The sequence below is a fragment of the Dicentrarchus labrax genome, unplaced genomic scaffold (assembly GCF_905237075.1).
Source record: "Dicentrarchus labrax unplaced genomic scaffold, dlabrax2021, whole genome shotgun sequence".
Classification (NCBI taxonomy): Eukaryota; Metazoa; Chordata; class Actinopteri; family Moronidae; genus Dicentrarchus; species Dicentrarchus labrax.
Window position 1 is genome coordinate 10,072,910 of NW_026136719.1, and position 12,212 is coordinate 10,085,121.

General features: G+C 40.1%; 1 protein-coding gene across 4 annotated transcripts; it reads right to left on the minus strand.

Moving 5' to 3' along the window:
• Window positions 1–2,557: 2,557 nt before the first annotated feature.
• LOC127351752 (SKI family transcriptional corepressor 1 homolog-B-like) lies at window positions 2,558–11,657 on the minus strand. Of its 4 annotated transcripts, none has more exons than XM_051379642.1 (9): window positions 11,442–11,657; window positions 8,501–10,286; window positions 7,709–7,790; window positions 7,549–7,614; window positions 7,337–7,399; window positions 6,221–6,295; window positions 5,925–5,999; window positions 5,255–5,320; window positions 2,558–3,795 (listed from the first exon to the last, which is right to left on the minus strand). In XM_051379642.1, exons 2-9 carry the CDS (start codon window positions 10,274–10,276, stop codon window positions 3,701–3,703), a joined length of 2,298 nt encoding a protein of 765 aa, XP_051235602.1. In that variant the 5' UTR covers window positions 10,277–10,286; window positions 11,442–11,657; the 3' UTR covers window positions 2,558–3,700. The 4 variants fall into 4 exon arrangements, with proteins under 4 accessions (XP_051235602.1, XP_051235601.1, XP_051235605.1 ...); XM_051379641.1 differs by having other exon boundaries at window positions 2,558–3,798; XM_051379645.1 differs by lacking the exon at window positions 5,255–5,320.
• Between the last annotated feature and the right edge of the window lie 555 nt (window positions 11,658–12,212).

The following is a 12,212-nucleotide window of genomic DNA, read 5'->3' on the forward strand; positions in this document are numbered from 1 at the left end:
TCCTAAGCAAGGACATCTTTGCTTAGTGTAATGGTTTTATGCTTCCATACTGAACGAAAATTCACTATTACACCAAACACATTAGGCTGTACGCCCAAATCCATTATCAGAAAATGCTTGTTCGCTCGAGGTTCATACAAAGAATCTATTGACAAACTAGTTCTGCTGCTTGTTTCATACAGAGAGAATCACAGAGGTTTTATTATATCATTATGTATCACTGCCATCTGTTGTATTGTTGATGGCCAGTGATGGGACAGGTGTTCGCTGACCACATGTGTTTATACAAGCAAATAATGAATCAGTAGTACAGACTGCAAATACTGTGAGACAATATGTTCAATGGGAAGATAAAACATTATTCTTCTTTTAAAATGTTTGATATTACAGATTTAATGGTAGCTTGTGTAAATGTACTCAATGTGGACAATGTGGCAGCAAGAAACCTAACAGCTGAAACTGAGCTGCTTAGAACAATGTAAAACAATACGAGGAGTGAGATATATATGGATAAAATGCTCTGTTACAGCACTGTATGTGTAATTTTATATTGTGATAGCAATGTAGCAATGAACAGTATGAATATACATATGTCATGATATAGAAAATCAACTGAGAAACTGTAAATATACTGAAAATATAGGGATACAAAGTGGCTAATCCCAGTGGTGAAAAGTGACCAAGAGTTCTGTTCTTAAATACTTCACTTGTATATTTTCATTGTATGCTACTTTATACATCAACACCACCATGTTTCATATAGAAATATTACACTTTTGACTCCAGTATAGCAAAAGTTACAGCTCTATATTCAAACATCATTTCATAAAATAGGATGCACTGTTGTAGATTAAATTACACAAAGAATATAAATATTGTGTGGGTGAAAAAAAAGACTTACAAGGCAAGAAAATATACAGTATATAATTTTTTCCCCATTGTTTAGTTTGTGACATTAATTAATATATCTTTATGTTTTATTACTTATTTATTTAGTCAGTTATCTTTGTTTATCTTTTACGTATGAAATGAACTCTCGGGTTTACCAAATTAAACAACAACAATAATGTAAATTGTGTATTTTACTTGATCTCTTACATGAATGTGGTTTATTATCAACGCATTATACTGTATACATGCACCATGGAGCATTGTGGGAACACGGGGCACGATTTGAACAAGTGCCCTCAAGTCCTACTTTAAAATTTAAAGTTGCATAATTATGAAATTATCACTAAATAATTTATCATGCCAGTAGTCAGCCGTTTTCAGTCCTTCTGTCCTTACAATTTCTCAGTTTACAGTTCAACTTTGGAGGGTTTTTAGAAAAGCCTGAAATCACCTTGTTAAGGAGAATTTTTTTTCCACTTGTCACCGTGGATGTGCCAACCGGACACAGTCCCAGGAGCCCAAGGGGTCGTGGGGCGCACAAGGACTCGCATAACAACTAAACAGAGATGCAAAATGACCACAAAGAGACACACAAAATGACCACACATGAAATGGACCAAAAGAGATGCAAAATTACCACAAAGAGCAGCAAGACAACCACTTAGAGAGGTCAAATGATCACAAAGACACTGAAAACAATCACAAAGTGATGCAAAACAATAAAGGAGAGACATAAAATGACCACAAACAGATATAAAATTACAACAAAGAGATGCAAAATGACCAATAAAATGTCCGCAAAGAGACACAAAATCACCACAAAGAGACGCAAAATTACCACAAAGCAACGCAAAATGATGAAAGAGAGACGCAAAATGACCACAAAGAGATGCTAAACAACCACAAAGAGCCACGAAATAACACAAAAAGACACAAAATGACTACAAAGAGACACAGAATTACAACACAGAGACACAAAACCACTACAAAGAGATGCAAAATGACTACAAAGAGACAAAAAAACTAACCAAGACACAAAACTGCAGTTTGTAGTTGTGTTGCGTTTCTTTGAACCCGAGGGTCCTCCTGTGAGGAGTGGCAGGGCCTTTTTAATGTCTGTACCCAGGGCCCCATTGTCACATAATCCATCCATGCTTGTCACCACATATCAACCTTAATCAGGTTTTTCTTCATGTTAAACAGCTAAATAAACAGTAAAGCAGCCAATGATTCCCACAGTAGTTCAGTTCTGTTCAGCTTTGGAGGCCTTGTTAGTATTCAAAAGGAACCGGCTTTGCCATGGAGGGCAATTACGTTCACAGAAAATTAACATTCATTGTGTGTCAGTGACATTATGCGAGTATCTGTCTCAGTATGAAGCAACCAGGGACCGAGAGCCGTGTAATCAATATCTATTAGTCCTCCCATCAGAAGAATTAGATTTCACTATTAGATCAGCCTGCTCCCCTGACTCGACGTCAAACATTATAAGTTGACTGGACATGTCATGCGCCGATGTAGCCCGCTAATGAAAGAGATCATGTTGAACTCAAATACAATAAGAGGAAATATGATCCAACTCACGAGGAGTTATTCTGTGTGGAGGCCAGTAGGTGTCAGAATCACACCAGTGAAAGACACAAAAATGAGACCGTAAAGCAGAGAGTGGCTTTCACATTTTATTAATATTGACAGGGTACATACATAAATGGGAACTTATTGGTAGATTGTGTCAGAAACCAGGACTGCTCTTCTTCTTTTTTTTCCTTTTTTTTTACAAACCAAATTCAACAAATAAGAGAAAATGAAATGCAGCGGTGTGAATGGCAGATTTCACATATTTCATACAGTGTCTTCTTCTTATAAAATCAGATCATCAGATGATAGGAAAAAGTTTTGGTTTTGTCTGTTTGTGACTCACAGATGCATGTAATGATAGAAAAAACCCTGAAACAGAGACAGCAATGAGATCAGATTTGTGTTAAAATAGTCTAAACTGTACATCTATAAATGGCTCAAGAGTGTTTTTTTTTTTTTTAATCATCACTTCAAACTTGGTGAAAAAGAAAACCTTTTTATTGTTTGATGTCAAACCTGAATGGCTGTTGAAGTAAGTGCTCATAATAATGTGCTCTATTTTTAAACGTAAAGATCCACATATTTTTTCGATAAAGGAATTTGGTATAGGATGGCATGGTCAAATTCAGAAATGTTGCCCATTTAAAGTGCTTAACAACATATACAGTGTTACAAATAATCTAAACAATAAGTTAAACCAAAGACAGATAAATAACAAATATATGTAAAAACTCAAGAGATATTCAAACAAGCAACAAAAAGCTAAATAATGAGATACATTTGGAACTTAATATCACAATTATACAAGCCATTGCACATCGTCACGTGATATATATATGTATATGTATATAGTGTTGTTTTTTCTTTTCAGGATAGCTAAAGAGCAGACGACTTTGATTCAGAGAGACTCCTTGGTTTGAGCTTTGCAGCTTCAGATCAACAATCCTTTTGATTCACAACATAAAATGAACTCCATGTTTAAGCAACTCCTGATCTCTTTTACTCAAGAGTTCAGTTTTTTTGAAGGGGAGAGGTCGCTGCCAAAGACCGTCTCAGAGTCTCGACGTATTCACTCAAGTGCTAAAATCAGTAGTGTATGTATACAGCAGGGTGGTAATCCGTGGGTTACAGGTGGGAGGTGAACACATGAGCGCTCTCGAAGGCGGACCTGTGTGTGTTTTATTTTTGGCTGTGCTGGGGTCAGGTGCAGGGGTCGGGTGGGGGCAGGGCACTAGGGAGGCAGCAGCGGGGGCTTGAAGGTGCAGGCTCCGGTACACTGACGAGGAGTGAGCATCTTGCAGGAGAAATGGTGAAGGGCGTCATGAGCTTCTGGGAAGGAACAGGTCCATCAGTGAGAACATGCAGACAAAACACAAAACAACAACTCTCACAAATGATTCTTCACTTTACAGGTGGAAGTTGGTTTATTTATTCTAGTGTTGTTGTTAAAGGATAGGTTCACGTTTCTTCACATCTGTCTGTCATTCAAACTGTTTTTTGGTTGTTGGAATTGTTCCTATTGTCCATAAAGATATTTGTTCTTTGCATGAGTTCAATTTAAGTGATGAGAGGCAAAATGTACAGTCCTTGTTCTGTGTAAAATTAAAGCATTAAGTATCTTTTAGTACGAAACTGCCTCTTTGTGTTTCCATAAGCCAGGTGTCCTAACTCTTAAACCGTGATTTTAGCTTTATAGTTTGTGTCTACAGTGTGTAATAATATTGCTTTTTTATTCTGTATATGGTTGTTTGAACTACATGATGCTACATCTCATTTAACAGAAAATTCATGATGCCCTGTGCATCATTTTATACATTTTCCCACAGTTCAACCTGCCGTATTTGATATTTCTGAATATGTTGGGATCTTATGTATAATATAAATAATTATCTGTGGGTTTACACAATGTTTGCCTAAACAACCATCAGCTGTAAAGATGGCTCGATCATGTGATCCAGGAGGGTTTTTTTTAACAGAATTATCAGAAAAGTATTGTAAGAAATGAGAATGAGTGTGTATTTCCATCCACTACCCAACATTAGGAGTTGGCTTATCGAGGTGAACAGCTGGTGACGCTAATTCTCTAGTCGGGAGCCATTAAAACACTGCAGAGGAAGAGGGCGCAACAAGATGACGTAATTAAAAGAGCGCCAGTCAAACCTCAGAGAAATATAGCATTTATGTTTGTTTGTGCATCAATCAGATGAAGATTACAGTCTCCTCATCTCCCCACACTGATCTGCCAGTACTTTAAGTCTCTCCAGTGGCTGTTTAAGTTACAAGCTTCATGTGCGTCTGGTTCCATTGCACATTGTCGCATTTTGCTTTTATACAAAACAGCCTCAGACTTTTTTTTTGTGATGTTCCTTAAAAGACAGTAAGTTCTTGGTGGGCCGTGGTGAAGGGTTAGGAACAAACAATTGATTTGACTAATTCAGATTGCTGAAGCATCAAATAAGCTTTGACTGAATTTAAATATTATTTATGCAGCAGTGACTGTGGATTTTCTTGTCACTTTTATTACATTTAAATTGCTTTAAGCCAGAACGGACAGGAAGAACCATTAAAGCGACTTTCAATGTACATTATGGGCATGTGAGTGTTGTTTTAAGACAGACTTGAACAAATGTGAACCCATCCTTTAACAGTGTATTTCTCTCAATATTTATTTATACACTGATCAAAGGAGATGTTTAATAAAAAAAAAGTAGCACTTGCATATTTAAGTTTGTAGGCAAAAAATGACATGTATACATGTTTCTTTTTTTGGACCGGATAAAATTACCTTTTAGCTTCTGCTGTATTGCATAACGAGCCTTTCTCTCTTGGTCCAACTCGCTGCACAAAGTGTCTATCCAAAAATAAAATAAATAAAACATAAATAAAATTGGTCAAAAAAGGATAAAAAAGAAAAAGAAAATGTGAGGTGTAGCATCTGAAGTGAAGTAGTGTAATGTATGCCGTTTGCCCCTATGGTATTTAGAGTGACCCCTCTGTGTACTTGAACCCTGTATTTAAACTACTGTAACATTAAACCAATCCTTTAACGGGTGGCATTAGTTGCTGTCTACTGCATGTAACCGATACAGCACTACATAATGGTCTGTCTATTCAATTTTCCAGAGCATGATTTAGGAGAAAATAACCTTTGCAAACAAAACAATGTGGTTTCAGTTTCACCTTTTGATATCTAATAATTTACTCAACTTCAGGACAAAAAATATGGAGTTTACAGGAAAAAGGCTGGACACATATCGCCAATATTTCAATATGCAAGTGTCACTTTTCCTTTCTTTTTTAGTTTAGAGGCTAGTTGGTTCAGATTGATTGATATGGCCTATGTTACTTAAACGTTTTTTTTTTCTGTGGCTCAAATTTTTTTCCCATAAACTTAAAGAGCATTGATCTACATCCGCTTTACAGTCATAATCTATGGAGTACAGAGAGAGACCAACCTCGAACAATCTGCAGCTGCTGGACCATTTCCTCTCTGTAGGACAGCTCACGCTTCATTTGATCCTGAAAATTATCTGAAGAGTACCGAAGGCCACATCAGATGGAAACTCTCTGACATTGTGGAGATAAATTTAAAGGCACATTCCTGGATTCAAAGGACAAAATAACTCGCTGTTCTCTTAACATCTATAGGCTGCAAAGCACAGGGGTTTAAGATCCAAACAAAGACACCAAATTCATCATCCCTCTGTGGCTTTGACTCACAAAATACAATCAGACTCACTTTTTGTCCTACCTTTTAAATGCTGAAATTCTCTCTCCAACTTTTTCCTCAGCTCAACTTGTTCCACTAGCTGCTTCTGCAATTCCTCTGCAAAAGTTAAAAGCCAAAATGTGTCAATTTCAACGTCAAATTATTTCCATCTGCAGCAAGGAAATGTCATTATTCACCCTAAAAACACAGAAACACACCCCAGCTGACACCTCTGAATAACAAGCAGGGATGTGGTGCACTAGAATAGCATGCACCATAATGCAAATAAACCACCAATATCATAAAAAAAAACATTTTCCTTCTCTATCCTCATCTACCTCACATCAATTTGATTCCACTTAATGTGATATACTTTGAATTTCTGCACATGGAGATTTATGTCAGCTCAGTAAACCGACTTCAGGTGCGTTTACATCCTTGATAACAACCATTTCACCGCTCTCCTCTCGCTGCTGCCACAGTAATTGCCATGCATTGCCTGGAGGTTGAGACGATAATAATGGAGTCCCAGGGTTTTTCCAAGCGTTGTAAAATAATTAGCTGCCGTGCCTCGGGGTTATAGCTCTGTTCGTTAAAATATTAATAGCCTCTAAACGATTTCCTCTTACAATAATAAGTCAAAACTCCCACATCTCGTGATTAAGTGGTTTAACAACTATGGAAACACTTTAGGCCCACAAAAATGTAAATTCAACATTTAGATTTTGACACGTCATCTTTAGCAGGCCGTGGGCATTTAGCTGCATTTCAAATGAGGTGGAATTCAATGTTTAATATTAATATAATATACATATATTTTATTATTTTGATAATTAAACAACCCTGGACAAACGGTCTAGTTAAATTTTGGGGCTTATAAATTCAGACAGTCAATCTAATTAGCAAAAAGATTGGCTATATTGAATTAATTTTAATTTCTTATATCTAAAAATAACAAATAAATACCCGTATTAATTAAACGTGGCGAGCAGGCCCTGTCAGCCGTTTAGCTGCTGTATAAATATGTATTTGTTGGCTGGCGACACACGAACCCAAATTACAATCAAAAACAGGAATAATTGCTGATTATAATTAATATCACCTGCTACACTTTTCCTCCCTTTTGTTTCCCTTTTGATCCTAAAAACAGCCTCTTACCTTTGGCCATGTTCTCCAGGTCTCTTTCATGCACGCTGATATCGATGCGTAAAGCTCCATCGGCTGCACAAAAACAATAAAACACAAATACATGTCATCTATGTAAGAGCGACATTTAAATGGGGTTGAGGATAAACAGTAAAAGCAGCTAAAATAGGTAATAATGCTATATTATTATTTATTATTACTAGAACAGCAGAATAATTAAAAACCTTGTCTGTCTTTTTGCTCCTGGTGGGATGTTCGTTGGTTCTGTGTATCAGACACGTGATGGACTCCTAAAAATAAACAGTCGACAAACATTTTTTACTAAAGAAGAAACAAAAAACGCCCGAATTTGCATTAATAACTATAAATTGGTTCAATAATCACCGTTGGATCTGCTCGATTGTTTCGACCCGAATGATGAAGGCTCGTTCAGGAGCACGTGGCCGTCCTTTTCATGAGCGTACACCTGTAAAAGCGAAGCAGACACTCGTGTTTGAATAAAGCAGACCAATTACATGTCCTTTAACTCGGTTCTTCACATAATTGAGGCATTTTTCTTCAAAAAAAAAAGAAGAAAAAAACAACAACAACCCAGGAGCCCCTGTAATTTGTTATGGAGATGCTGAACTGATTCCTAAAAGAAACCAGAATGTTTTTTTTTTTTTTTTTTACCAACAATCAAAAGCACTAATTTGGTGGTAAAATGTCTTATAATTGAAGAGACACACCGAGAAACATTTTAATAGGAATAAATCAAAAAACAAATTAGGATAAATTAGGGTTTTATACTTTAATTATCCTAATTGAAAACGGCAGAATCTGAGATACATTAGTACAAATTGAGGTGGATCCTTATTGATCTTTTTTCTAGGTAAATGATCTTTTCACTGATTTTAGAATCGGCCTTGCTGCCTTGCTCAAAGACACAGAGCAGTTGAATGACATTTTCCAAACACTAGACCTCCATATTAACCTTTATTCTGGTTAATACTTAGAAAATAAACACGATCAAAAATCTGCAGTTATATCTTTTTTTCAATTCCAGGCCAATTGATCTTGATTACATTTTTATCGGCCTCCTCTCTTCTAATAACTGTTATCATCATATTCTCCACTACTGCGACAATTCAACTTCCCCCACGGGGATCATTAAAGTTTCATTTAATCTAATCTTACTTCATGAAGAGGGGAGCCATTACGCATCCGCCTGTCCTCATCTGATGACCCAGTGTGCACGGAGTCCTCCGGTGATGATGCTGCTGCTGCTGCTCCCGGGCTGGAGGCGTCAGCCTGCTCCTGACTCTCCTCAGCACCCGAGGAGACCCGGTCCGGGACAGGTGAGTCATGGTTGTCCCTTCCCGGTGATATCTGGATCGGCTCATCCTCGTCTTGTCCACGGTTTGACTCCACATCCACGTCCGGGTCCTCGTCGTCGTCGTCCACCACGCTGTCCCTGTCCGGTGATATCGATCTATAACTGGAGCTCTCGCTGATAAAATCCGGGGACAGGTAGCCAGGGCGCACGCCGTAGCTGTCCCGGTTGCCGTAGAGTTTGGCGATGGTCTCCGCGTCTTTAACCACGGGTCTGAAGGCCGAAATGTAGCTGATTTTCCTCTGTGAGGTCTCGTCCCCGGACTTGTCCTCGTCGTTCCTGGTTGAGGAGGACTGGGAGCTGGAACAGCGCTCTCCACCGTCCTGCTGATGGTGAGAGTGGTGGTTGGTGTCTTTGGGTGTGTTTGCGCCCCGGTCGCTTTGGTCCGATAAGTCAAGCTCGCTCTGCCGGACGCCTGGCAGCTCTGGAGGAGGTTTGGGTGGAGACCCTGGGTAGGGCGGCATGGGTAGGCCACCAGCTGTAGGCCAAAACATGGGGAAAGCAGGGTAGAGGGTGTCCTTTGCGCCAGGCCAAAACACACCAGACACACCAGACACATTGGTTTTGTTCGCATCAGGCACACCGTCGCTCTTTTTCTGACACAGCCCATAGCTGGGGAAGCCATAGGGGTGGTGTGGGAACAGAGGTGGGGGGATTTTCTGAAGCATGCCAAAGCTCTTGCTGGGCACCGGGATGACTGGGTAGGTCCGAGCGCCGCTCGCCAAACTCAGGTTATTATTCCCCTGATCCTCGTCGCACCGTAAAGTTTTGTGAGGGATCTCAGGGGAACTGGTTTGAGCCAGGGAGGACGAGGCCTGAGATTTCATCGACGAGGACATCCCCGACCCGCTCATGGGCAGAGTCCTCTTTCTACTCCCACCGTTGAACATGGCCTTTACATCCTCCCACGCGTGGTTAATGTCCTCAGATTTTTTGTCCGTCAGTTTCAGGTGGCGTCTCCACGAATTGAAGTTGGCCGCGTCCGGCTGCAGATACTTGGACTCCGTGGTGCGATGGGAGTGGAAAATGAATTTATTTGGGGAGAAATACATGTTGCAAAAGCTGCACTTGATGCACTTTGCTCTGGAGCTGTTGTATCTTGCGGGTATGAAGCTGCCCCTGGAGCCCCAGGCGCATTCATGAAACACATCAAATGCGAAATTTTCTGGTAGTTTTGGAGGGCTGTGCGCTCCCAGGAAGGACTTGCAGAGCCTCTCGGCCTCCCGTTTGGTGATCATGCCGCAGCGCCTGGAGGAGATGGGCATGGCCCCGGCGCGCCGCAGGAGCTCCAGCTGGACCGGGGTGCACTGCACACAGGTGATGCCCAAAGCCACCCGGCGGTTGTGTATCTCGTTGTAGCTGTAGTTTTTCAGGAGGGTGTTAGAAATCTGCGCCAGGCAGAGTCTCTCCTTACCGTCTATGACCAGACATACGATGGGAACCCCGTACAGGGAGGTCTCACTCACTTGGTTTGGTTTGAGGGAGCTGGGGCTGGAGAAGCTCTGTGCGTCCTGCTTTGAACTGGGGGAAGAGCTGGCGTCTCGTCCCGCGTCTCGAAGCTGTCCGGGCGTCGACTCCATCCCTGGAAGCCTGTCAATCAAAGAGGAAACTGGAGTGACTCGGGGGGCTGTTTGACAGTATGCAAAGCACAAATATTGTATGCATCATCTCAATCAGTATTTAGCTTGTGACAAAATAAAGACAAACCCCCCCCCAAAAGAAACAAATATGTTAAAGAAAAAGAAAAATAGTGAGAAATTATATAAGAAAGTATAGGCTAATGTTTATATCTGGTAAATAGAGATAACATTATTATCTATTATTATTATTATTATTATTATTATTATTATTATTATTATTATTATTAATATTTTAATTATTAATAGTATTACTATTTCATATATTAATGAAATAGCTGTGGTGATAGGGCTATTACTGGAATTATAGGGCTATGTCGATATTTATGGGACATTATAATGTTGTTGATAATGATGACAATAACAACAATAAAAATAATTACAGCAACAATATTGATAATAATACAGAAATGTTTTTTTTTAAATGACCAATGGTGACTAACATCAGGCTTTTGAAGGAGTTTATATTGAAAAGTGAAATCGATCAGACGTCTTGTTAATTATTTCTCGTATTGGTTAATTCCTCCGTGTATTCGGCCTCCTCTTTCAGGTAATCCGGGTTCCTGCGCGGAGGTGGATCTGCTGCTTCTCTTATCTTCAAATCGGCTCTGCACTTAGGGGGCAACTACTTAAGAGTCACATAAGATCCTTATACGCGGATAAGGACAGAAGGAAAATGCGGACTGAGCTGCGCCAATGCGCTTAGCAGAGAGGAAAAGAACAACTGTAAGCTGCTTTCCTGGTAATTACACAGATCCAAGAGCGCGTCTTCGCATTGTTAATAAAAGACTAGCCCTATATATAATTAAAGCTTCTGCGCAGATTAGCCTCAGACAGTTGCTCGAAATTAGGTTGAAGCGGGCCTATCTCACGTTCACCTGCGGACAGCCTACTTACTTTTTGCATCCCGTGGTTGTATTTACAGAGGCCGATAAAATGCATGCAAAACAGCGGCCTTAATGACACCAATACAACTATTTCAGAGTGACATGTCACGAGTTCTGACACACATTTTGCGTGCTTAATAAAAAGGGCAAAGACATTCAAAGAGCGACAGCAAAATTATCACCATTTCTGGAGAGATCAATAATTTAAAAAAACAACATACCTTTCTCTCCTAAAAAGACGACACACTCCAACTGAGTTTGGGATGGGAAAAATGATAATTAATATGAATAAATAGATGGAAATGCAGGCCCGGTGAGTCCAGAGAGGGAACGATGCCACAGACAAGGAGGTCTGACAGTGGAAACTCTGAGCTGGAGTCTTTATTTCAGTTTATTTCAGCGCAGGCAGCAGCAGACAGGACCTCCATCGCGTTGGATCCCGGGGAGGTGAATGGCGTGTAGACAGGAAGCACATGGCACCTCTCTCTCCTCTCTCTCTCTCTCTCTCTCTCTCTCTCTCTCTCTCCCTCCCTCTCTCGTACACACACAAACACACACTCTCTCTCCTGTCATGCTGATGTGTAATAGCCCCCCCCTCCTCTCTCTCTCTCACTCTCTCAATGACGTGCTGAGCGGCTACACACCAGTTTTAATAATTCACATTTTTGCAGCTCTGACGCACAAACGTGACCAAAAAACAGAAAAATATCACGCACAATTAGGCCCCGCTGACCCCAAATGGAGAAACATGTTTGCTTTAAGACGGATGTTTATGAATAGGCGTATGTTTGTTATTAAGCTACATAATAATGATTAAAAAACAACATAACACAATCTTGGAAATGTCTGCGAAAAGACACCAAAATAGAGTGAAATTATAACGGTGACCCCCGTGGACCCCGTCAAGGACCCTCTAGGGGGCCCCCGGACCCCGCATTGGAAACCACTACAGGCCTAAGTGATCATGCACAGTGTGTTTTTAAGCATCAGTT